The sequence below is a fragment of the Oncorhynchus tshawytscha genome, linkage group LG21 (genome assembly GCF_018296145.1).
Source record: "Oncorhynchus tshawytscha isolate Ot180627B linkage group LG21, Otsh_v2.0, whole genome shotgun sequence".
NCBI classification, from domain to species: Eukaryota; Metazoa; Chordata; class Actinopteri; order Salmoniformes; family Salmonidae; genus Oncorhynchus; species Oncorhynchus tshawytscha.
The window spans coordinates 12,505,109-12,532,503 of NC_056449.1; the positions used below are offsets into that span (position 1 = coordinate 12,505,109).

Here is a 27,395-nt window from a genome sequence, read left to right on the forward strand (position 1 = left end):
TACATTTACATTGAGTGGTTAGCCAACCCCAGTGTGATATGTAAACATGCTATCATGGTATATTAAAGTCATAAAACCACGTCTGTACAGAAACCTTATTTAAAGTTAGCATCATTAATCATGCATAATCTATATATTTTGTACAGTACCAGTCAAAAGCTTGGACACAAACTATTTTGTGTGTGTGTGTGTGTGTGTTTTGTGTGTTCTACAGCAAAGCTGTCATGAAGGCAAAGGGTGGCTACTTTGAAGAATCTCAAATATAAAATATATTTTGATTTATTTAACACTTTTTTGGTTACTACATGATTCCATATCTGTTATTTCATAGTGTTGGTGTCTTCGCTATTATTCTACAATGTAGAAAATAAAGAAGAACCCTGGATTGATTAGGTGTCCAAACTTTTGACTGGTACTGTATAGAAAGTATAACTTAGGTCAGGAGTATTTCCATAGAGTTGTTCCTGGTAAGGAAATACTCCTAGCCTTAAGCATAGCACAGGAGTGAAGATAGGTATAGAAGATTTATATCATGAACAAATCAGTAGACTACAGTATCATAACATGAACAGTATGCCATTAAGAAAGAGGCATGGTGTGGTTACTCCTTCAGTCAGCCACTGACTACATACGGCACAGAGCTACATATTCTAGATCCGTTTGGCATCATGTCTAGAACAAGAACTAACTTCTCTACTGGCATAATACAGGGGTAGTAACAGAGATGGTAACCAGTAAGAATGTAGTTGTCCTAAGAAAAGGGTTACACAGTAAATCACTGGTTATAATGAGGCAATGCCATTTAAAAAATACAAATCCATGTATTTTTCCTGCTTTTGGACAGGAAGATAATAGATGCCAGTAGAAGATGAAATAAATAATGGGAGTGTGAGAGAGAGAATAGAAACATTGACGATTGGAGAGAATGAGAGGATAACAGAAACAGAAAGACACCAAAGAAAGGAGAAAAGAGTAGTGTCACGGTTCATGTGAAGAAGCCGATGAGAGGCTGTAGGAACAGTCCCAGAGTTCCAGTGATACACACCGTCACAAACACCCACAGGAAGATCCTGTCAATCACCATGGCTACGTACTTCCAGTCATCCTCCACCTGGGGGGACACACACACACACACACACACAGCTCGTCAGAGGACAGGGAATCACAGATCATTAAAGGCAATTGGAAATACTGTCAGACAAAGAAGGAAAGGGATGTGAGGGAGGGTTAAGCAGGGATTTAAAAGTTCAAAAGGGAAGTAATATTAATCTCTTCCCCTCTCTCTTTCCCTCTCTCTTTCCCTCCCTCTCTCTTTCCCTGTCTCTCCCCCTCCCTCTCTCCTTCCCTGTCTCTCCCCCTCCCTCTCTCCCCTCCCTCTCTCTTTCTCTTTCCCTCCCCTCCCTCTCTCTCTCTCCCCCTCTCTCCCCCTCCCTTTCACTGTCTCTCTCCCTCCCTTTCACTGTCTCTCTCTCTCCCTCCCTTTCACTGTCTCTCTCTCTCTCCTCCCTCCTCCCTCCCCTCTCTCTCCCCCTCTCTCCCCCCCCTCTCCCTCCCTCTTTCCCTGTCTCTCTCTCTCAAGTTTCAATTCAATTTGCTTTATTGGCATTACGTAACAATGTACACATTATCAAAGCTTACTTTGGATATTTACAATTTTAAAATAATAAGAATCAAAATTGTCAACAGGACAACAGTAACAACAATAACCAAGGGTCAAAATAACCATACATTGAACAATAACAATAAGCATACAGTAGAGGACATGTGCAGGTTGATTGGTCTGTCAGACACTGTCCCTCATCTTATGGCAGGCATTAATGTAGTGTGCTGCCAACCCACAGCTCTCTGCATCCTCCCCCAACAGGATGGGTAGCCTACTCTCATCAGAGAGGTCTTTGAAACCTTGAATAAGGGTTTCAAATTTGGGGAAATGACTAATTGTTTTATATTTTTGACATTTTGTCAGGAAATGCAGCGCTGTCTCAGGTTCTGCTGTTGTGCAGTGGTTGCACAGCCTTTCCTCTACAGGGAGCCAGGTTTTCCTGTGTCTACCCTTCTCAATGGCAAGACTGTGCTCACTGAGCCTGTACTTTGTCAAGGTTTTCGTACGGTTTTGATCAGTAACCATGGTCAAATAGTTAGCCACGGTATGCTGTCAATTTAGGGACAGATAGCACTGCCTTTTGCTTGATGCTTGTGCTTATGTTTCCCAATAAGCAAGAAGTTTTGTTTTGACTGTGTTGTAATTTGGTTTATTCTGATTGATTGGATGTTCTGGTCCTGAGGCTCCAGTGTGTTAGTAGAACAGGTTTGTGACTCCAGGACCAGCTGGATGAGGGGACTCTTTCTTTGCTCAGCTCTTGGCATTGCAGGGCTTGGTAATGATATGAGAGGGGGTGTTTCGATGTTTCCAAAACTAAATTGCTTTTTTTTGAGTTTTTGTTATTAGTGGATATTGGCCTAATTCTGCCCTACATGCATTGTTTGTAGTTTTCCTCTGGACATGTAGGAGAATCTTACAGAACTCTGCATGCAGGGTTTCAATGGGGTGCTTGTCCCATTTGGTGAAATCTTGTTTTGCAAGTGGACCCCACACCTCGCTGCTATGAAGTGCAATTCGTTCAATGACACATTCAAAGGTATTTGAATTGGTTTTATAATGGCGTAGAATGCCCTGTGTTCTTTCTATCACAGTTCATTCACCTCTCTCTCTCTCTCTCTCTCACTCTCACTCTCACTCTCACTCTCACTCTCACTCTCACTCTCACTCACCTCGCAAGAGAACAAGACAGACCGAAAGAGACAGAAACAAAATACCAGTTTTCCTTGAGCCCTATCGCATATATCATGATTGGGTCAGTAATGCCATTGTCTCCTGAAGTGTGTATGACTGTTCTGTGTGCATCATTTCAGCACTGAGATCAGGCCTTACTAAGAAAAGACTGCGAAAACACTGAGCAACAACAAGCGTATCAGCCAGATGCAGAGAGAGGGGTGAAGCTAACTGAAGCTCTCTCACAAACAGCTTTGTAGATTAAACCAGGTAGAAAGCAGGAATGAGACCCCATGGAGTTTGGCTCTCTATCAGAGAATACCCTGCCTCAGTTGGGTCTGGGTGTGTAAGAATATTTGTGTGTGAGAATGTGTGTATAAAATTGTGTTTGCATGGATTAATGTGAATCTGTGTGTGTAAGGATGTACCGTGTGTGTGTGTACATGGCCCAGCACATTTGCCAATTCCATTTAGCTGAAGTCTAATTACAGCTTGTATTTTATATACCACTTCCACTGGACAAGCTGCAAGAGGGAGAAGGACTAGGGAATGCTTCTGCTCTCTTCAGTTCACTATTAGATGTGATCCAAAACCTCAGCTCACAAAGAACTACACTGCAGAGCATTCATCTGTAGTTACTGACAAATAATGATGTAATAACCCAAAGTGTCCTACCTCTTTGGCCTTGTTGCGTGTCCTCATGTTCTCAGCGATGTACTTGACACTCTCGATGGCTTGTTTGATCTCTGGTGACACCACGGAGAAGGCCACCACTGCGTTGATGTTGGGCGGGGCGTTGAGAGCTCGGGGCAGTTTGGGTAGGTCCGGCTCAGAAGGGGCAGGAGGGGGAACCACCGGGGGAACGGTGGGGATGGGCACCTCTTTCCCCTTACAGGGGAACTTCGGCTTGTTTTGCACTTCACCGTACTCCACACAGTTCATCGCCCCCACCTGCCCCCTTTCGGCTGCGACCGCACCCCCGTCCACCTGCACACACCCTCCCCCTATCCCTCCCCCTATTCGTCCTCCAATACTGTTTTTCCTTTTCTTCCCCGTTCCCCTCGCTCCTCCCACACCTCCACCTCCAATACTCCCCCCTCCTGTTCCATCTCCTCTCCCACTCCCCACAGAGGAGGGGCAGCCCTGGTCTACAGGCCTCCTCATGAGCATCACCTTGGGCAGCAACCCCAGGAACACAGACCGGACCCAGGCCGGCATGGTGTGAGTCATGGGCGTACGGTAGTGGACGTTCAGCACGAACACGGTGATGACGATGGAGAGGGTGACGAAGATCATGGTGAAGAGGAGGTACTCCCCGATGAGAGGGATGACCAGAGACGTAGACGGGATGGTCTCAGTAATGACCAGGAGAAACACAGTGAGGGACAGGAGGACAGAGATACAGAGGGTCACCTTCTCTCCACAGTCAGAGGGGAGGTAGAAGACGAGGACGGTGAGGAAGGAGATGAGGAGACAGGGGATGATGAGGTTGATGGTGTAGAAGAGAGGGAGGCGTCTGATGTAGAAGGAGTAGGTGATGTCTGGGTAGATCTCCTCACAGCAGTTGTACTTGATGTCGTGTTTGTAGCCCGGGGCATCGATGATCTCCCACTCGCCGCTCTCCCAGAAGTCTTTGAGGTTCACCTACGGAGAGACAGTAGTATGTTAGCAGTGAAGCAGAGCCTAGGGAGTTCTCTCCTAGAAGGAGATAAAGAGGGTTTCGACTGAGATTACATCATAAAAAAGACCAGGAAGTACTTCCTGTTGAAATTTACTAAGTAAACAATAAACCCAGCCACAATGAATTAGCCAAAAAACCCAGCACATTTTCTTAATGTGGAGTTAGCTAACTAGCTAGCAAATGAGTTAGTAAACTAGCTAACCAATGTGATTACTGACCTTTGACCCTATTAGCACCAGGTCGATCTTGGCCTTGTCGTAGGTCCAGGAGCCAAACTTCATGGAGCAGTTCTGGTAGTCAAAGGGGAAGTAGGTGATATCCATGGGGCAGGATGATTTAAAGATGGCGGGGGGGATCCAGGTGATGGTGCCATCAAACTTCAGCAGAGCTTTGGTTTTGTCCTCAACTAGGAAATCTCCCACAGCACTGAAGAGAGGGGAGATATGATAGTTAACATATCATTTATCACTGATGGCAACAAAAAAAACACCCACAGATCTGGAGAAGAGACAATGAGTGATGGTTAGTGCAGCATTTAGCACTGTTGGCTGAAAAGCAACAAGAGAACATCGATATAATGTACATAGTTAAGATATTGAGCTCACTTGTTGTAGAGGACGATGTCCGGCCTCCATATCTTATTGGAGGGCACACGAATGAACTCAAGTCCGTCATACTCAACGGGAAACCATTTCAGCTTGTAGTCATTCCAGACCTGCAACAAAGAGAGGAGAAAACAGATCTCAGACCATATTTTAACAGTGCCTACTATGCTAACTGCTGTACTGGGGGGTTTAGACCTCAGTTCTTAGATCAGATGATAACTTGACTTACATGTCTCAGCCAAAGATTGGTCTCCATAATCTGATTGACTTCATCCTGAGAAGAGATGGGGGAGAAATGAACATGACGTCATAGCCTGTACATAATCAAGTAATTACTTCAAAAGGTATATGCTTATTTGCTCCAGTAATGATGCAGGTGAGTCTCACCACTTTGACCAGCTGGGATATGGAGACCTCAAACTCCACGGTAACAGGATCAGAGACATTCTCCACTGGTCTGATGAACTGGTTGTATCTCCTGAATAGCTTCCTGAACAGCCTGTCCTCCCCCTTGGATGACAAACAACCTGAGAGGTAGAGAGAGAGAGAGTGAGAGAGAATCTCCACTCGGGGGGCTTTTACAAAATAGTAGGGTGTCTTTTTAAATTATTACCACAAAGAGATGATCCCTTGTTGTCAGGCTTTAAATGAAGGGGACTTTAGAGGAGTCATGATTCAACCTTTAGCATTTCATCACTTTGTCCACATGAGGGTTTTAATCAATAGCTCTTTGCTGTGAATGGATGGAAAGTTGTGTCTCATCGAAGTACGGTGTGTGAGGAGTCACACATAGGAGCTGTTTCTACAGAGGAAGCCAAGTGGAAGCTTTTAGTAAATCCCCACAGACTGGAACGCAATGTCAGTTATGTGTGTGTGTGTGCCTGCGTGTGTGTGTGCCCAAACCTGTTAAATTCTGAGTAGACCTGGCATAGTAGGTATGAAGGTCATTTCGTGACGTGCAAAAACCTACCCCACTGGTGACTTGGTTGCCGGGGACAACGCGTGAAACCCACGCCTGTCCGAGCAGAAAATCGTGCCTCACTTGGGACATCCCTCCACCCCCGCATCGGCCATAGCTTCAAAGGACACCAATCTTTTAATTCCCCTCCTCTCCCTCTAACCTTCACACTCCCTTTCTTCCTTCATCATTTTCCCCTCCCTCTCTATCTCCCCCCATCTCTCTCATGGTTAATTGAACACAGCCTTTAAAAGACCACCAGTCTCTCGTCTCTCTCCCCAGCCTGCAAGCTCCAAAGTTAGCTGTCCGTCCGTCCGTCTGTATGTCTGTCAGCAGTCTTTCTGTCTGTTTGTCTGTCTGCATGTCAGCATGTCTGTCAGCGGTCTTTCTGTCTGTTTGTCTGTCTGCCTCTGCACCAGTAGACAACTAACACCAGTACAGCCTAGATACTGGGACCAGTGGATTTGAGCATCAGTGCATCACCCCTCCATTCTGTGACCAGAGAGTAGAGTGGCTGAAAGCATTTAGTGATTAAAAGTGCAAACAGGGCCAAAACAACACAAAAACATTTCCTGGTAATAATGAATGAATAAAATGTTATTTTTGGGGACTTACAGTTAACAGTAAATCATGTGTGTTCTGTAGGTTATATGTGGTCCAGACAGGTATTGAATCAACAACCCTGCCAGTACCACATTCCAACCAAATTTAACCACACATCTATTTTATCCACACCAGTTGGATGTTTAAGATTACTCTTGAAAAACATGGTTCCTATTTAACATATTGACTAAGAACTCAGTGCAAACTTCCACTCAATACAATTGGTTTGAGAGGTGAGGTCAGGAAGAGAACTGCTAGATAACCAACACATACACCCGCAAACACACACACACCATCCTGTACTCTCCTAACTGGTAACAGAATAAAAGCACAAGCAGCAGGAACCGTCGTTCTGTTACCAAACTTTGTTCATTTTCTCTTAATCTAAAAGGCACAACCTCTCTGATCTGAACCAATGTCTTAATCTAAAAGGCACAACCTCTCTGATCTGAACCAATGTCTTAATCTAAAAGGCACAACCTCTCTGATCTGAACCAATGTCTTAAGACGTTGAACATGTTATTAGTCCAACGTCGTGAAAGCGACAAACGGACACATTTTCATCTTCATCAAAAATAACTTATTTTTTTTATTCAACTTTTATTTAACTAGGCAAGTCAGTCAAAGTTTTAAAGGCAGATTTTTAAGCCTTGCGACAACTGAGACATGGATTGTGTATATGTGCCATTCAGAGGGTGAATGGGCAAGACAAAAGATGAACGTTTCTTTGAACAGGGTATGGTAGTAGGTGCCAGGCGCACGGTCACCTGGCACGGTCACCTCGCGCCGAACTGTGCATGTGCAGACCGTCAAATCAAAGGCACTCCTTCGATTAAAGGGGCGGCAGGTAGCCTAGTGGTTAGAGCGTTGGGCCAGTAACCGAAAGGTTGCTATATCAAATCCCTGAGCTGACCAGCTAAAAAATCTGTTGTTCTGCCCCTGAACAAGGCAGTTAACCCACTGTTCCTAGGCCGTCATTGTAAATAAGAATGTGTTCTTAATGATTAAAGTGGATTTAACAAATGACATCAATAAGGGGATCATAGCATTCACCTGGTTCATTTATGCAATGGAAAAAGCAGGCGTTCATAATGGTTTGTACGTTCAGTGTATATTTACGTCTCTGTTTAGATACTTTATTTCAGAGGGATCTGGCACTCTCAGTCTCCCTCCACATTAAAGACACACACAAAGGACAGCGCTAACCTAACCAATGTAGCATTTGTGTTACAATGTTTTGTCCACTCAGTGTGTATGGTAATGCTGGGTGCCAGTCTGTTGCTGCTCTCTTGCCAACTCCTTATGGAATTCTCATCCAAAACATGTTTGGCTTGAAAATGTCAACGGAGTAGGCAAAAGTACAAACTGATTTGGGTCCAGGCTAATATGCTGCTATATTGCGGAATGTTCTTACTTTCAATGACTGTGATATGTAGCTGTTTTATCTACCTTAGTTGAATGCAAACTGTAAGTTGCTCTGGCATGTAGCATGGCACCGACAGAGATGGTCGCCTCGCTTCGAGTTCTTAGGAAACTATGCAGATTTTTTTTCAATCTATATTATTTCTTACATTGTTACCCCAGGAAATCTTAAGTCTTATTACATACAGCCGGGAAGAACTATTGGATATAAGAGCAACATCAAAAATTACTACCAGGAATACAATTTTCCCGAAGCGGATACTCTGTTCGGACCACCACCCAGGACAATGGAGCTAATTCCAGTAGGTGATCCAAAGCAACAACGCCACAGAAGGGGCAGACGAAGCGGACACCTGGCAAGGCTCCATAGACATGCACACCGCTCCCGAGTATACTATTACATTTTAGAGTACCTGAGGATTAAATAGAAACATTGTTTGACTTGCTTGGACGAAGTTTAGCAGTAGCTTTTTGGACTCCTTTGTCTGCCTGTTGAACGAGTGGATTTCTGAAATCGAAGGAGCCAACTAAAACAGACATTTTGGGATATAAAGAAGGATTTTTTTTAAATTTAATCGCCATTTGTGATTTTATGAAGCCTGTGCTGGTTGAAAAATATGTTGATGTGGGGCGCCGTCCTCAGACAATCTCATGGTATGCTTTCGCCATAAAGCCTATTGTAAGTCGGACAACGCAGTTAGATTAACAAAAATGTAAGTTTTAAATTATATAATGTTCATGAATGTTTAATATTCCGATTATTTATTTTAATTGCGCTCCCTAGGAATTTCACCGGATGTTGTTGGCTGGTGTCCTGCTAGCGGTACGCCGATCCCTAAGAATTACAAGGTAGACAAAATTTGAGCAAAGGTTACCTTCCAGAGAGACATCAAAGATTGTAACATTTTCTGTTTCACAGAAACATGGCTCTCTTGGGATATGTTGTCGGAATCGGTTCAGCCACCGGGCATCTCCATGCATCGCGCCGACAGAGATAAACACCTCATGGTGTAAACGACTCATGGTGAAATCAGAACATCATTCAGGAACTCAAATCCTTCTGCTCACCCGATCTAGAATTCCTTACAATCAAGTGCCGGCCATTTTACCTACCAAGACAATTCTCGTCAGTTATAGTCACAGCTGTGTACATTCCCCCTCAAGCAGACACCAAGACGGCCATCAAGGAACTTCACTGGACTATATTCAAACTGGAAACCATACATCATGAGGCTGCATTTATTGTAACTGGGGATTTTAACAAAGCAAATTTGAGAACAAGTCTACCAAAATTCTTCCAGCATTGATTGAGCTATGCGCAATACCCTCGACCGCTGCTACTCTAAGTTCCGCGATGCATACAAAGCCATCTCCCGTCCCCCCTACGGCAAATCCGTCCACGACGCCATCTTGCTCCTTCCGTCTTATATGCAGAAACTCAAACAGGATGTACCGATGACGAGAACCATTCAACGCTGGTCCGACCAATCGGAAGCCACGCTTCAAGATTGTTTTGATCACACGGACTGGAATATGTTCCGGTCAGCCTCAGAGAACAACATCGACCTATACGCTTACTCGGTGAGTGCGTTTACAAAGAAGTGCATTGGAGATGTTGAACCCATTGTGACTATTAAAACCTACCCTAACCAGAAACCATGGATGGATGGCGACATTCGCGCAAACCTGAAAGCGCGATCCACTGCATTTAACCATGGAAAGAGGTCTGGAAATATGTCTGGATATAAACAGTGTAGCTATTCCCTCCGCAAGGCAATCAAACAAGCAAAATGCCAGGACAGGAACAAGGTGGAGTCACAATTCTTCGCTCAGACACAATATATATGTGGCAGGGTCTACAGGAAATCACGGACTACAAAAAGAAATCCAGCCACGTCACGGACACCGACATCACGCTTCCAGACAAACTAAACACCTTCTTTACCCACATTGAGGGTAAAAAAGTGCCACCGTCACGGCCAGCTAACAAAGACTGAACCCCCCCTCATTCTCTGTTGCTGATGTGAGTAAAACATTTAATCGTGTTAACTCTCGCAAGGCTGCTGGCCCAGACGTCAACAAAACAAAGGAGATGATCGTGGACTTCGGGAAACAGAGGGAGCACCCCCTATCCACATAGAAGGGACAGCAGTGGAGAAGGTGGAATGTTTTAAGTTCCTCGGTGTACACATCACAGACAAACTGAAATGGTCCACTCACACAGACAGTGAGGTGAAGGCGGCGCAACACCGCCTCTTCAACCTCAGGAGGCTGAAGAAATTTGGCTTGTCACCTAAAACCCTGACAAACTTTTACAGATGCACAATCGAGAGCATCCTGTCGGGCTGTATCAAAGCCTGGTACGGCAACTGCACTGCCCTCAACCACAAGGCTCTCCAGAGGGTGGTGCAGTCTGCACAACGCATCACCGGGGGAAAACTACCTGCCCTCCATGACACCTACAGCACCCGATGACACAGGAAGGCCAAAAAGATCATCAAGTACATCAACCACCCGAGCCACTGCCTGTTCACACAGCTACCATCCAGAAGGCAAGGTCAGTACAGGTGCATCAAAGCTGGGCCCGACTAAGTCATGTTTTGCAGAGAGGTCAAATACTAATATCCCTCGTTAAAATGCAAATAAATGTATAACATTTTTGACATGTGTTTTTCATTCTGTCTCTCACTGTTCAAATAAACCTACCATTAAAATTATAGACTGATCATTTCTTTGTCAGTGGGCAAACGTACAAAATCAGTAGGGCATCAAATACTTTTTCCCCCTCACTGTATATACTACTCGGCCATTGCTCATCCATACACTTACATGTGTGTATTAGGTAGTTGTTAGATTACTTGTTAGATATGACAGCACTGTCGGGACTAAAAGCACAAGTATTTCGCTACACTCGCATTAACATCTGCTAACCATGGGAATGTGACAAATAAAATGTGATTTGATTTGATTAAGAGCATCTGCTAACTGACCAAAGTATAAATGTAGATGTCAAATGTGGCTAAATGTGTCTCAAACATCACTCAAGTCCTATACAATTAATGTGAGTGTTCTTCTGGGGAATAACATTTCCCAACAGTCTCCTGAACTGGCCTGGGGTACATGTTAGACATCTTGGCCAGGTGTAACTGCTTTCTTCCGTCGAAGGAGAGGAGGACCAAAATGCAGCATGGTTAGAGTTCATGGTTTTTAATATGAGAAACTCAACATGAACACAATTACAAAAACAACAATCGTGGCAAAACCGAAACAGTCCTATCTGGTGCAGAGAACACAAAGACAGGAAACAATCACCCACAGAATACCCACAGAATATAGCTGCCTAAATATGGTTCCCAATCAGAGACAACGATAGACAGCTGCCTCTAATTGAGAACCAATCTAGGCAACCATAGGCCTATAAACTACCTAGAAAGGAAACAGCCCCATAAACATACAAAAAACCCTAGACCAGACAAACACATAAATCCCCCATGTCACACCCTGACCTAACCAAAATAATAAAGAAAACAAAGATAACTAAGGCCAGGGCGTGACACCAGGGGTACATTTCAGAACCTTCTAACAGTTTCCCACAGCCCTAATGTTCCATGTTACAGTAATACATTCTGAAGAAGTTAGTAAGATCCCAGACAAACTTTCCACAAGATTTCTGAGGTCACTTAAAGCGGCGCCGAGACCTGCTGAGTCTTGCAGCTTAATGAAAGATCTCCTCTCCAGAGAGAGCCCAGTGGATGGCTGTAATTTCTGTCTTCACTACCTGCCGACATTAAAACACAGCACTGGTCCCTGATTGGCTGCGCTCTGAGAACCTTGTTTAAACCCCTAATTGGGTAGGGGAAATGAGGGCAATTATAATCTATTCATTAATTGGTCCTTTTGTTCGCACTGAAAAATAAAAGAAATGCATTTCCTCTGTTCCTTCCTTCCCCCTTCTTCATCCTTTATTTCTTTATTTTTCTCTGTGTAGATTGGAAGGTTCCTTACACCATACAGACTTAATAATACCCTCTCACTTTTCAACCACTGGTGACATCATTGTGACAGAAACTGCCAGCTGTCACATTAAACATGGCCCAGTAAAGACACAAGGATATGTGTTTGTGTGTTATATGCAACTATGGAGAGAGAACCAGAAACACAGAGAACCAGACGTATGTATATGTCCTCCTCCTGATCCATCAACTCTTTATCCCAAATCTCTGTACAACCTAAGACTAGGGGCTTAATTCAATCAGATCCACTTCAGCTGACATCAGCATAGCGGTTGTTTTGGCGAAGTCGGAGGTGGAACTGTGTTAGATCTTTCAAATCCACAAGCTGCTTCTGGGTTATACCTAAAGTGCACAATGCCATTGGCTTTACAGAGTCGCATTAAAACTTCTTATGGCTGGGGGCAGTATTGAGTAGCTTGGATAAATAAGGTGCCCAGAGGTGCCCAGAGTAAACTGCCTGCTACACGGGTCCCAGTTGCTAATATATGCTTATTATTAGTTTATTTGGATTAAAAACACTCTGAAGTTTCTAAAAGTGTTTGAATGATTTCTGTGAGTATAACAGAACTCATATGGCAGGCAAAAACCTGTGACAAAATCCAACCAGGAAGTGCGAAATCTGAGGTTGGTCATTTTTCAACTTATTCCCTATTGAAGATACAGTGGGATATTGGTCATGTTGCACTTCCTAAGGCTTCCACTAGATGTCAACAGTCTTTAGAACCTTGTTTGATACTTCTACTCTGAAGTGGGGGTGAATGAGAGGGGAATGAGTCAGAGGTCTGCCAGAATGCCTTGAGCTCGTGACGCTCGTTCACGTGAGAGCGAGCTCTGTTCCATCGCAATACTACAGACAAAGGAATTCTCCGGTTGGAACATTATTGAAGATTTATGTTAAAACCATCCTAAAGATTCATTCTATACCTTGTTTGAAATGTTTCTACAGACTGAAACTGAACTTTTGACATTTCGTCTGCTCCTAGTGAACGCACTTCGTGAGTTTGGATTTGTTTACCAAACGCTCTAACAAAAGGAATTATTTGGACATAAATGATGGACATTATCGAACAAAACAAACATTTATTGTGGAACTGGGATTCCTGGGAATGCATTCTGATGAAGATCATCAAAGGTAAGTGAATATTTATAATGTTATTTCTGACTTCTGTTGACTGCACAATATGGCGGATATCTTTTTGGCTTGTTTGAGCTCTGAGCGCCGTACTCCAATTATTGCATGGTTTGCTTTTTCCCTAAAGCTTTTTTGATATCTGACACAGCGGTTGGATTAAGGAGAAGTGTATCTTAAGTTCCATGTATAACACAACATTTATTATGAGTATTTCTGTAAAATGATGTGGCTCTCTGCAAAATCAACGGATGTTTTTGGAACTACTGAACATAACGCGCCAATGTATACTGAGACTTTTTTATATAAGTATGAACTTTATCGAACAAAACATACATGTATTGTGTAACATGAAGTCCTATGAGTGTCATCTGATGAAGATCAAAGGTTAATGATTAATTCTCTCCATTTCTGATTTTTGTGACTCCTCTCTTTGGCTGTAAAAATGGCTGTGTTTTTCTGTGACTTGGCGGTGACCTAACATAATCGTTTGTGGTCGTTTCGCTTTCGCCGTAAAGCCTATTTGAAATCGGACACTGTGGTGGGATTAACAAGAAGTGCATCTTTAAAATGGTGTGAAAAACTTGTATGTTTGAGCAATTTTAATTATGGGATTTCTGTTGTTTTGAATTTGGCACCATGCACTTTCACTGGCTGTTGTCATATCGATCCCGCGGGATCTCAGCCCTAATTATTAAGAGAAATCCCATGCAGCCTTGTTCACAAGTTCAGACACTGGAATGTGAGGTGTGATCTACACCTCCATTAAGCTGATAGAAATCCACATTATTTAGTTGAAATGATTTTCAATTTGAGCGTCATTATTTCTATATAGCCTACACTTTCTCATTCTGAACTTCTAACATGTGGGACGGGTGTGGCTTCATGACAATGATCAAGAGCAGTTGCTCACCGATTTGACAGCTCCAACGCAGTTCCAGCTCCGACACCGCCAAAACATCAGCTATTTGGGTGTCGGCTATTGCCCGGTTAACAGTTGATCTGTTAACTTCCGGCGCCGACAGAGATGGCCGCCTCGCTTCGCGTTCCTAGGAAACTATGCAGTTTTTTGTTTTTTTACGTGTTATTTCTTACACTAGTACCCCAGGTCATCTTAGGTTTCTTTACATACAGCCGACAAGAACTACTGAATATAAGATCAGCGTCAACTCACCATCAGTACGACCAAGAATATGTTTTTCGCGACGCGGATCCTGTGTTCTGCCTTACAACCAGTGTAACCGAGTGGATCACATGCAGCGACCAAAAAAAAAACGACTCAGAAAAAGAGGGAAACGAAGCGGTCTTCTGGTCAGACTCCGGAGACGGGCACATCGTGCACCACTCCCTAGCATTCTTCTTGCCAATGTCCAGTCTCTTGACAACAAGGTTGATGAAATCCGAGCAAGGGTAGCATTCCAGAGGGACATCAGAGACTGTAACGTTCTCTGCTTCACGGAAACATGGCTAACTGGAGAGACGCAATCCAAAGCGGTGCAGCCAGCGGGTTTCTCCACGCATCGCGCCGACAGAAACAAACATCTTTCTGGTAAGAAGAGGGGCGGGGGCGTATGTCTTATGGCCAACGTGACATGGTGTGATGAAAGAAACATACAGGAACTCAAATCCTTCTGTTCACCTGATTTAGAATTCCTCACAATCAAATGTAGACCGCATTATCTACCAAGAGAATTCTCTTCGATTATAATCACAGCCGTATATATCCCCCCCAAGCAGACACATCGATGGCTCTGAAAGAACTTTATTTAACTCTCTGCAAACTGGAAACGATTTATCCGGAGGCTGCATTCATTGTAGCTGGGGATTTTAACAAGGCTAATCTGAAAACAAGACTCCCTAAATTTTATCAGCATATCGATTGCGCAACCAGGGGTGGAAAGACCCTGGATCATTGTTACTCTAACTTCCGCGACGCATATAAGGCCCTGCCCCGCCCCCTTTCGGAAAAGCTGACCACGACTCCATTTTGTTGATCCCTGCCTACAGACAGAAACTAAAACAAGAAGCTCCCACGCTGAGGTCTGTCCAACGCTGGTCCGACCAAGCTGACTCCACACTCCAAGACTGCTTCCATCACGTGGACTGGGAGATGTTTCGTATTGCGTCAGACAACAACATTGACGAATACGCTGATACGGTGTGCGAGTTCATTAGAACGTGCGTTGAAGATGTCGTTCCCATAGCAACGATTAAAACATTCCCTAACCAGAAACCGTGGATTGATGGCAGCATTCGTGTGAAACTGAAGGCACGAACCACTGCTTTTAATCAGGGCAAGGTGTCTGGTAACATGGCTGAATACAAACAGTGCAGCTATTCCCTCCGCAAGGCTATCAAACAAGCTAAGCGCCAGTACAGAGACAAAGTAGAATCTCAATTCAACGGCTCAGACACAAGAGGTATGTGGCAGGGTCTACAGTCAATCACGGACTACAGGAAGAAACCCAGCCCAGTCACGGACCAGGATGTCTTGCTCCCAGGCAGACTAAATAACTTTTTTGCCCGCTTTGAGGACAATACAGTGCCACTGACACGGCCTGGAACGGAAACATGCGGTCTCTCCTTCACTGCAGCCGAAGTGAGTAAGACATTTAAACGTGTTAACCCTCGCAAGGCTGCAGGCCCAGACGGCATCCCCAGCCGCGCCCTCAGAGCATGCGCAGACCAGCTGGCCGGTGTGTTTACGGACATATTCAATCAATCCCTATACCAGTCTGCTGTTCCCACATGCTTCAAGAGGGCCACCATTGTTCCTGTTCCCAAGAAAGCTAAGGTAACTGAGCTAAACGACTACCGCCCCGTAGCACTCACATCCGTCATCATGAAGTGCTTTGAGAGACTAGTCAAGGACCATATCACCTCCACCCTACCTGACACCCTTGACCCACTCCAATTTGCTTACCGCCCAAATAGGTCCACAGACGATGCAATCTCAACCACACTGCACACTGCCCTAACCCATCTGGACAAGAGGAATACCTATGTGAGAATGCTGTTCATCGACTACAGCTCGGCATTCAACACCATAGTACCCTCCAAGCTCGTCATCAAGCTCGAGACCCTGGGTCTCGACCCCGCCCTGTGCAACTGGGTACTGGACTTCCTGACGGGCCGCCCCCAGGTGGTGAGGGTAGGCAACAACATCTCCTCCCCGCTGATCCTCAACACTGGGGCCCCACAAGGGTGCGTTCTGAGCCCTCTCCTGTACTCCCTGTTCACCCACGACTGCGTGGCCATGCACGCCTCCAACTCAATCATCAAGTTTGCGGACGACACAACAGTGGTAGGCTTGATTACCAACAACGACGAGACGGCCTACAGGGAGGAGGTGAGGGCCCTCGGAGTGTGGTGTCAGGAAAATAACCTCACACTCAACGTCAACAAAACTAAGGAGATGATTGTGGACTTCAGGAAACAGCAGAGGGAACACCCCCATCCACATCGATGGAACAGTAGTGGAGAGGGTAGCAAGTTTTAAGTTCCTCGGCATACACATCACAGACAAACTGAATTGGTCCACTCACACAGACAGCATCGTGAGGAAGGCGCAGCAGCGCCTCTTCAACCTCAGGAGGCTGAAGAAATTCGGCTTGTCACCAAAAGCACTCACAAACTTCTACAGATGCACAATCGAGAGCATCCTGGCGGGCTGTATCACCGCCTGGTATGGCAACTGCACCGCCCTCAACCGTAAGGCTCTCCAGAGGGTAGTGAGGTCTGCACAACGCATCACCGGGGGCAAACTACCTGCCCTCCAGGACACCTACACCACCCGATGCTACAGGAAGGCCATAAAGATCATCAAGGACATCAACCACCCGAGCCACTGCCTGTTCACCCCGCTGCCATCCAGAAGGCGAGGTCAGTACAGGTGCATCAAAGCTGGGACCGAGAGACTGAAAAACAGCTTCTATCTCAAGGCCATCAGACTGTTAAACAGCCACCACTAACATTGAGTGGCTACTGCCAACACACTGTCAATGACACTGACTCTACTCCAGCCACTTTAATCATGGGAATCGATGGGAAATGATGTAAATATATCACTAGCCACTTTAAACAATGCTACCTTATATAATGTTACTTACCCTACATTGTTCATCTCATATGCATACGTTGATACTGTACTCTATATCATCGACTGCATCCTTATGTAATACATGTATCACTAGCCACTTTAACTATGCCACTTGGTTTACATACTTATCTCATATGTATATACTGTACTCGATATCATCTACTGTATCTTGCCTATGCTGCTCTGTACCATCACTCATTCATATATCCTTATGTACATATTCTTTATCCCCTTACACTGTGTATGACAGTAGTTTTTTTGGAATTGTTAGTTAGATTACTTGCTCGTTATTACTGCATTGTCGGAACTAGAAGCACAAGCATTTCGCTACACTCGCATTAACATCTGCTAACCATGTGTATGTGACAAATAAAATTTGATTTGATTTGATTTGATCTGACTGAATCTACGCCTGACTCTCAGCGACAGCTCTTAGAAAGCACTAAGCAGACATATCTTTTCAACGGCCACATTGATTAGGAGTTAAGAAGCCAAGCAGAGTGTCCCTTTCTGTGGAAATGGAGCAGAGAGCCCTAAAGGGCTGAAACCTCATTGGCTGAGAGCCCTTTGATCAGACGTGTGCTTGACGAGATTGACCAAGATGCGTGAGGCTGCGGGTCGCCCGCTCCAAAGGAACTAATTACGACCAAAAATAAGCTGATGGCTCTGATTGGTCTGTGTGTGTGTGTGCATGTGTGCGTTAGCGTTTGTCCAAGAGAGTAAGATGGGTGTTTGTGACATGCTTTATGATTCACTAGAGAAATTAATGTGATCACTGAACGTTTGACCACGAAGCAGTGTGTGTGTGTGTGTGGGCTTGTGTGCGCATTGCCTCTCTATCCATCCACCCTTGATTACCATACTCCCCATATTGCTCCTATCTGCTGCCCTCTTGCATGCTGAATGTCCACAGTGAGGAGCTTATGCGAATGTCTGCCAGCCTACTGTGTAGTAATCCTGCTACCTGAGGTCATCAGGAGCTGATGGTGTATCTCCATCAACAAACACCATTCCCTTTTACTCAAAACAACCTTGCCCTGAACCTCTCACACTCCAACTGCCCCACACCACGGGCAAACACACACACAGAAGCAGATGACACACACACACACACACACTCAGAGACAAGTGCACGGCAGGTTTACGAGGATGGAGTTCCACATGAGACGTAGTGGCCCTGGACCGCAGTGCACAACAGAATCTACAGGCTTCCCAAATGTGTGTGACAAAGGTAGGCAGCCAGTACTGTTGAGTTGAAAGCACAGTGGCGTTTGCGTCATGATTCATAAATGTACGTATGCAGTCAGGCAGCAGTCATGCAGACAGGAGTGGATGTCGAGGAACATTCAGAACATTCTAAACATTCTGAATATGGAGCAAGGGATTGAAAAGGGATCATATTTATACAGGCATGCTTTCTCTATATGTAGCAAGGCCGCTATTGGCCACTTTGCTAAATGCATGGTTGGTAATGTTTGCCACTCTACTGTCACAGTACAACTAGAGGCAGCACAGCAAGAGTTCGTCAGGGAGATGAGGTTAAGAACGAAAGGAAATAGAGAGAGGGAGAAAGAGAGGAAGACATCAAGACGGAAGGAGACACCCTTCTCTTCCTGCTCTGGAGTGTTCTTTTTCTCCTCCTGCAAGGCTCCATCCCTCCATCCTCTTCTCTTTCTCTCCTCCGACAAGGCTCCTTTCCTCCCTCCCTCCCTCCATCCTCTCCTCTTTCTCTCCTCCTGCAAGGCTCCATCCCTCCATCCTCTCCTCCGGGCAAGGCTCCATCCCTCCATCCTCCTCTTTCTCTCCTCCTGCAAGGCTCCATCCCTCCATCCTCTTCTCTTTCTCTCCTCCAGGCAAGGCTCCATCCCTCCATCCTCTTCTCTTTCTCTCCTCCGGGCAAGGCTCCATCCTCTCCTCTTTCTCTCCTCCTGCAAGGCTCCATCCCTCCATCCTCTCCTCTTTCTCTCCTCCGGGCAAGGCTCCATCCCTCCATCCTCTCCTCTTTCTCTCCTCCTGCAAGGCTCCATCCCTCCATCCTCTCCTCTTTCTCTCCTCCGGGCAATCCTCTCCTCTTTCTCTCCTCCGGGCAAGGCTCCATCCCTCCATCCTCTCCTCTTTCTCTCCTCCGGGCAAGGCTCCATCCCTCCATCCTCTCCTCTTTCTCTCCTCCGGGCAAGGCTCCATCCCTCCATCCTCTCCTCTTTCTCTCCTCCGGGCAAGGCTCCATCCCTCCATCCTCTCCTCTTTCTATCCTCAGACGTGACTCAGTCTGTCCGCAGTTCAGAAGACTGGGAGTTCTCAAAGGACATCCATGGGATGGAGGAGGGAGGCAGGGGGAGGTAAGGGGGGGTTTGCTAAGCTGTGGGGGGTATTGCGGTGAAATGAGGCTCCCACCGTGTGTGTAAGACCGAAGTGCCGAGCAATAATCGCACAGCAATCATGTTAAGAGGATCTGTGAACCTCTGAGACACTAATACACATCCACACAAACACCCACACAAACATAAGAAAAAATAAACACTCACCATAAAAAGGCAAATTGGGCTGTAGTTTTACTATAGGGGTTGTGGGAGGGGCTCCACCGAGAAACGCAGCACTGCTTTGCGACCATTTGGGTTGGGAAAGGTTCAGTCATTAGACTGGGGCTGGATGTAAGGGTTAGGAAAGGGTTGGTGGAGATGAAGCTATAGGCTTAGGTTTCAGTTTAGGCTTAGGTTTATGTTTATTAAGGCCAGAAGTAGAATTAGGACTTTGGGAGTGGACTCTTAAGCACTCTTTAAATATTATGAATACACATTACTCTGACGGCCTCTTTCTAGTGTACCTATTTGTCCTTCCTTAACTCCAAATTCCCTTATCCAGTCTCTGTCCCTCACTATAAATACCCCAAATCCTAGGATTGCAGGATCAGCAATTCCTCTGTTACAGAGACAAACCACCAATCCACAGGATGGAGACAATACCTGTTCTAATGCCTCAGTATGGGAGGCTGAATGGACCTCCTCTCAGAGTGTACTGTACTGTACACTCTAATCTACACACTGACCAGGATACAGCCCTGACTGAGACAAAGCCCACACATTCACCATGGCACCTAAGTGGAGTGGAGGAGAGGGAGGCATGGGGGGCGGGATAGGATGAGGTGGGGAGAGGTAGGCAGAGAAAGAGGGGAAGGAGAGAGAGCGAGAGCGAAAGAGAGAGAGGGTAGGCAGAGAGAGAGAGAGAGAGAGAGTGAGGAGAGGAAGATAGTGGGGGAGGGTAGGCAGAAGGGGGAGGAAGAGAGAGAGGAGAGGGGAGGAAGAGAGAGGGGAGGAAGAGAGAGGTCTCTGTGCCCTCACTATAACACAAATGGGTCCACATAATTAAATAAAACAATTGAATGGAATGGAATTGAAAGTGTCTCTGTGTCCATGTTCATGTCAAACAGACAGGACCTGAGATGAGAACCTCAGAAAGGCTTATTACGATGTTCTCCTACTTTTACTTTTTCATAATCTAATCCCAGTTTAATAGCCTGTATACACTATAGTACAGTAGAAACACCATCTGTCTTGCAACTGTCCAGAACAGGTAAAGGGAAGTGGGTGAAGTGAATCCTGGTGGATGTACAGAGTCCTCCTCATAAACACACTTCCTTCTGACTCCCACTAACACCTGTCATGACGTTGCCCTCTTAGGGTACAGCGAGCACCATCCCCCCATCTCTGCTCCTACAACCAGGCTGCTGTGGTCAAAGAGCCTCATGGCCACACAGTATAGAGACAGAGTGAGTTTTCATAGAGAACAAAGGAATTTCTTCCACCTCACAGAACTTGAGGTCCGAACAACATTTACGTTCCGGAGAAGGTATAAAAGATCGGTGAAGAATCCAGTTACGAACTGGTCCGTTTGTTACAACTTGGGGAAGCTCATGGGAGACGGTGTGGCCACATTACCATAACGCTGTTTATATAATAGCCTCAGATATGAGGTTTACATCTAATTGTTGTATAAGATGAATGAGTGAGGATGATACTGTTTGTAAAATTGTGTAATGTGATTTTGGACTGTTTAATGAAGGAAACTCCAATTCCCTTTTGAGTCGAACTAAATCAGAGGACCGGCCATGAGCCCAGTTAGGGTCAGGCATCCTGGGACAGGCCCTTTTCTGCAATTCTGAATAAATCCCAACTTTGAGAAATTCTCACCAGACCATGTTTTTCTCCATTACGAGGGGACAAAGGCTGTAGACCATTGCTGAATCTTTTAACCATACCACATGGTTAAACTCTTAGACTATCGATACCAACAACATGAATGAATGTCGGCCTGAACTATCCCCTCTAACCCCGATAGAGAGAGCAAGAGAGAGGATGAAATCTCTCCAACAGAAACTAACTTCTCAACAATGATCCCGACGACACACTGAGCGTAAATATATATATTGATTGCAATTGTTCCTGAATGAGTGAGCATTCATGTGCAAAGGATTAGCATTTCATTTGTTATAATTATCAACTTTGTAGTGTCTCATCTCAGTTGATCCCCACTTCCCCTTTTCTCCACCAAGCCGCGATACCGGTTTATCCCACAAGGGAAACTCCGTTATCATTTCCTTGTACTTATCTACTGTTTGTTTATGCATTTCTGTGTAAATAGTAAATAGTAAATAAATGATTTAAGACAATTGATGTATGGATGACTCATAGTGAAGACTGGGTTCGTGCAGATAACCAACAATTTACGATGTTTGGAATGAGACTAACGTGAGGTAAAGTAAATAATTCATTAATTCGAAGACTAATTGATCAGATATAAAATATCTGAAAGGTTATATTAGGAAATTATAACTTTAATCTAAATATTTTTCTTGGTGCCCCGACTTCCTAGTTAATTACAGTTACATGATTAATCAGTATGATCGCGTAATACTAATTACAGAGAATCTTTGATAAAAACTAAGTATTCAATTTAATGATAGTAAAGACACTACACACCATTAGAGAGAGAGTTGTGTCCCAGTCTCTCACTGGCTGCTACAGTGGGACTGTATGGCAGTCTGCAGGTAGCAGGTTTGGAACACAACACACACACACACACAGGATCAGAATGCAATATTTTTTTTTATTTCACCTTTATTTAACCAGGTAAGCTAGTTGAGAACAAGTTCTCATTTACAACTGCGACCTGGCCAAGATAAAGCAAAGCAGTGCGGCAAAAACAACACAGAGTTACACACAAACAAATGTATAGTCAATAAACACAATGGACAAAGATCTGTGTTCAGTGTGTGCAAATGTAGAAGAGTAGAGAGGTAAGGCAATAAATAGGCCACAGGGGTGAAATAATTACAATTTAGCATTAACACTGGAGTGATAGATGTGCAGATGATGATGTGCAAGTAGAGATACTGGGGTACAAAAGAGCAAGATGTTGGGTGTGCTTTTTACAGATTGGCTGTGTACAGGTACAGTGATTGGTAAGCTGCTCTGACAGCTGATGCTTAAAGTTAGAGAGGGAGATATAAGTCTCCAGCTTCAGTGATTTTTGCAATTCGTTCCAGTCATTGGCAGCAGAGAACTGGAAGGAAAGGCAGCCAAAAGAAGTGTTGGCTTTGATCAGTGAGATATACCTGCTGAAGCACATGCTACGGGTGGGTGTTGTTATGGTGACCAGTGAAATATACCTGCTGGAGCGCATGCTACGGGTGGGTGTTGTTATGGTGATCAGTGAGATATACCTGCTGGTGCGCATGCTACGGGTGGGTGTTGTTATGGTGACCAGTGAAATATACCTGCTGGAGCGCGTGCTACGGGTGGGTGTTGTTATGGTGACCAGTGAAATATACCTGCTGGAGCGCATGCTACGGGTGGGTGTTGTTATGGTGACCAGTGAGATATACCTGCTGGAGCGCATGCTACGGGTGGGTGTTATGGTGACCAGTGAAATATACCTGCTGGAGCGCATGCTACGGGTGGGTGTTATGGTGACCAGTGAGATATACCTGCTGGAGCGCGTGCTGACCAGTGAGATATGCCTGCGGGTGGGTGTTGTTATGGTGACCAGTGAAATATACCTGCTGGAGCGCATGCTGACCGGGTGGGTGTTGTTATGGTGACCAGTGAGATATACCTGCTGGAGCGCGTGCTGGAGCGCATGGGTGGGTGTTGTTATGGTGACCAGTGAAATATACCTGCTGGAGCGCATGCTACGGGTGGGTGTTGTTATGGTGACCAGTGAGATATACCTGCTGGAGCGGGTGGGCGTGCTATGGGTGGGTGTTGTCATCGTGACCAGTGAGATATACCTGCTGGAGCGCATGCTATGTGTGGGTGGGTGTTGTTATGGTGACCAGTGAGATATACCTGCTGGAGCGCGTGCTATGGGTGGGTGTTGTCATCGTGACCAGTGAGATATATCTGCTGACCTGAAATATACCGCATGCTACAGGTGGGTGTTGTTATGGTGACCAGTGAGATATACATGCTACGGGTGGGTGTTGTTATGGTGACCAGTGAAAGATACCTGCTGGAGCCCGTGCTACGGGTGGGGTGGGTGTTGTTATGGTGACCAGTGAAATATACCTGCTGGAGCGCATGCTACGGGTGGGTGTTGTTATGGTGACCAGTGAAATATACCTGCTGGACCTGCGCACGGGTGGGTGTTGTTATGGTGACCAGTGAGATATACCTGCGGGTGGGTGTTGTTATGGTGACCAGTGAAATATACCTGCTGGATGGTGCGCATGCTACGGGTGGGTGTTGTTATGGTGACCAGTGAAATATACCTGCTGGAGCCCGTGCTACGGGTGGGTGTTGTTATGGTGACCAGTGAAATATACCTGCTGGAGCGCATGCTACAGGTGGGTGTTGTTATGGTGACCAGTGAAATATACCTGCTGGAGCGCATGCTACGGGTGGGTGTTGTTATGGTGACCAGTGAAATATACCTGCTGGAGCGCGTGCTACGGGTGGGTGTTGTTATGGTGACCAGTGAAATACCTGCTACCTGCTGGTTATGGTGCGCATGCTGGAGCGCAGGTGGGTGTTGTTATGGTGACCAGTGAAATATACCTGCTGGAGCGCGTGCTACGGGTGGGTGTTGTTATGGTGACCAGTGAAATATACCTGCTGGAGCGCATGCTACAGGTGGGTGTTGTTATGGTGACCAGTGAAATATACCTGCTGGAGCGCGTGCTACGGGTGGGTGTTGTTATGGTGACCAGTGAGATATACCTGCTGGAGCGCATGCTATGTGTGGGTGGGTGTTGTTATGGTGACCAGTGAGATATACCTGCTGGAGCGCGTGCTATGGGTGGGTGTTGTCATCGTGACCAGTGAGATATACCTGCTGCTGCGCATGCTACAGGTGGGTGTTGTTATGGTGACCAGTGAGATATACATGCTACGGGTGGGTGTTGTTATGGTGACCAGTGAAAGATACCTGCTGGAGCCCGTGCTACGGGTGGGTGTTGTTATGGTGACCAGTGAAATATACCTGCTGGAGCGCATGCTACGGGTGGGTGTTGTTATGGTGACCAGTGAAATATACCTGCTGGAACGCATGCTACGGGTGGGTGTTGTTATGGTGACCAGTGAAATATACCTGCTGGAGCGCATGCTACGGGTGGGTGTTGTTATGGTGACCAGTGAAATATACCTGCTGGAGCGCGTGCTACGGGTGGGTGTGTTATGGTGACCAGTGAAATATACCTGCTGGAGCGCATGCTACAGGTGGGTGTTGTTATGGTGACCAGTGAAATATACCTGCTGGAGCGCATGCTACGGGTGGGTGTTGTTATGGTGACCAGTGAAATATACCTGCTGGAGCGCGTGCTACGGGTGGGTGTTGTTATGGTGACCAGTGAAATATACCTGCTGGAGCGCATGCTACAGGTGGGTGTTGTTATGGTGACCAGTGAAATATACCTGCTGGAGCGCGTGCTACGGGTGGGTGTTGTTATGGTGACCAGTGAGATATACCTGCTGGAGCGCGTGCTACGGGTGGGTGTTGTTATGGTGATCAGTGAAATATACCTGCTGGAGCGCATGCTACGGGTGGGTGTTGTTATGGTGACCAGTGAGCGAGATAAGGCGGGGCTTTACGTAGCAAAGACTCATAGATGACTTGGAGCCAGTGGGTTTGGCGACGAATATGTAGCGAGGGCCAGCCAACGAGAGCATACAGGTCACAGTGGTGGGTAGTATATGGGGCTTTGGTGACAAAACGGATGGCACCGTGATAGACTACATCCAGTTTGCTGAATAGAGTGTTGGAGGCTATTTTGTAGATGACATCGCCGATTCTATATTTAATTTTAGATTGGAGATGCTTAATGTGAGTCTGGAAGGAGAGTTTACAGTCTAACCAGACACCTAGGTATTTGTAGTTGTCCACATATTCTAAGTCAGAACCATCCAGAGTAGTTAGTTTTACAAGCATTTAAAAGCAGTTGCCACAGAGGCCACAGAAGGAGTGTTGTAATGGCGTTGAAGCTCGTTTGGAGGTTTGTTAACACAGTGTCCAAAGAAGGGCCAGATGTATACAGAATGGTGTCGGTGTTACAGGAAGGGTCTCACACACACACACACACACACACACACACACACACACACACACACACACACACGCACACACACACACACACACACACAAAGATATAGAACCATCCCTGGGCAACGAGATGAGAACAAAGAACAGAAAGCTGTGACACAGAACAGAAAAGACCAGAGTGGAACTGCAGAATGACTAAACAGAACAACAGAACAGAACGGTAATGTAGATGGGAACAGAACAGACTTATAGAGTAGAATGCAGAGACAGGATGAGATGTACTCTGTGCTCCTCACCCCAGACTTTCCAGATCACAGGCACATGCGAGTCAACTCACAGCTCTGGAATGGACAGTTCCATTTAACTCAGGTATACATAAACCACGTGTGTAATGCACAACATACACGGTCATGGTACATAATGCTTGGCACAGAAAGTTAGGTCAGGTGCACTTTAGTGTGGCTTGGAGGTATAGACTTATTTTAGCATGTTACATCTGTTTTGAAGAGGCAGAGCTGAAATGATACGTCAGTAACACACTCAGCATGCACAGTGTACGAGTCTCTGGACAGGCATGCAGTAAAAACTGCAAACATGGGTTCCCTGTGCTTGAAGGCACGTAGTGTCACGACCACAGTTCATCCCCTGGGATGACAAACCATAGCCTACCGTAGAGGAGTCTTGTGGGGGGAGGAAGGATCATAGATGGTATGGAGTAAATGGAATGTTATCAGACACTTGGAAAACAAGGTGTTTGATGTGTTTTACACCATTCCTTTCATTATGTTCCAGCCATTACCATGAGCCCGTCCTCCCAATTTAAAGTGCCACCAGCCACCACAGCCATGCCGCTATATTAATCTGAATAGATAGCGCTGCAAGGCTCTATGACATTACATTTTCTCAGAATCTGTGATTATAACCAACTTTCGTAGCCTTTAAAAAAACGGATTAGCGTTTATTTATGTGGTTTCCGCAGAACCACACGCAAAAGACAAATTAGCCTACTTTGTTGAAAAGCTTCAACGGGCAAACATAGCAATCATTACGATTAATTTGTGAATTTCTGTCGGGAGATGATGACTAAATTTCGGACCGTTACAATGCTGCGGAGTGAAAAACGGGGTTTCTAGTTCGTCGCACAATCAGAAAAATCAACCCACCAACAACGCGAACTGCTTACAATAAAGACAGAAAATCACTAATGAATGTATCTGTGAGATGAATAACCTAGCCTATATTATACTATGTGAAGTTTGCAGTAGCGCTCAGATCTCTCATATTGTAAGTTGGTTCTGCACTCCCCAAACTCTCCGACATCCCCACTTCTTCAAAACGCTTGTCTTACCTTGCACTGTCAGGACCACCAGCATAAGCAGCACGGTGACTTTCCTGGAGGAACTCATCTACACCTCGGCGCTCTGGGGATGCCTTTTAGATAAGAACTGGGACTATTTGGTAAACACACAGAAGGAGTCGATGGGTAAAATTTAGAGAGACATTTTTCTGGGCGCTGCGCATGGTGAGACTGATGTCAGCGCGCGCTCTCCGACATTGAGAGCCTCGGCTTGTCCCGCCCC

At 45.6% G+C, this 27,395-nt stretch overlaps 1 protein-coding gene across 1 annotated transcript; it reads right to left on the bottom strand.

Annotated features, from left to right (window-relative positions):
- Positions 1 to 347: 347 nt before the first annotated feature.
- LOC112220946 (neuronal acetylcholine receptor subunit alpha-3-like) lies at positions 348 to 27,395 on the bottom strand. The gene is made up of 7 exons (XM_024382945.2): positions 27,164 to 27,395; positions 5,447 to 5,586; positions 5,289 to 5,333; positions 5,060 to 5,169; positions 4,673 to 4,880; positions 3,449 to 4,417; positions 348 to 1,111 (listed from the first exon to the last, which is right to left on the bottom strand). The coding sequence occupies exons 1-7, from the start codon at positions 27,219 to 27,221 to the stop codon at positions 986 to 988; spliced, it is 1,656 nt and encodes a 551-aa protein (XP_024238713.1). The 5' UTR covers positions 27,222 to 27,395; the 3' UTR covers positions 348 to 985.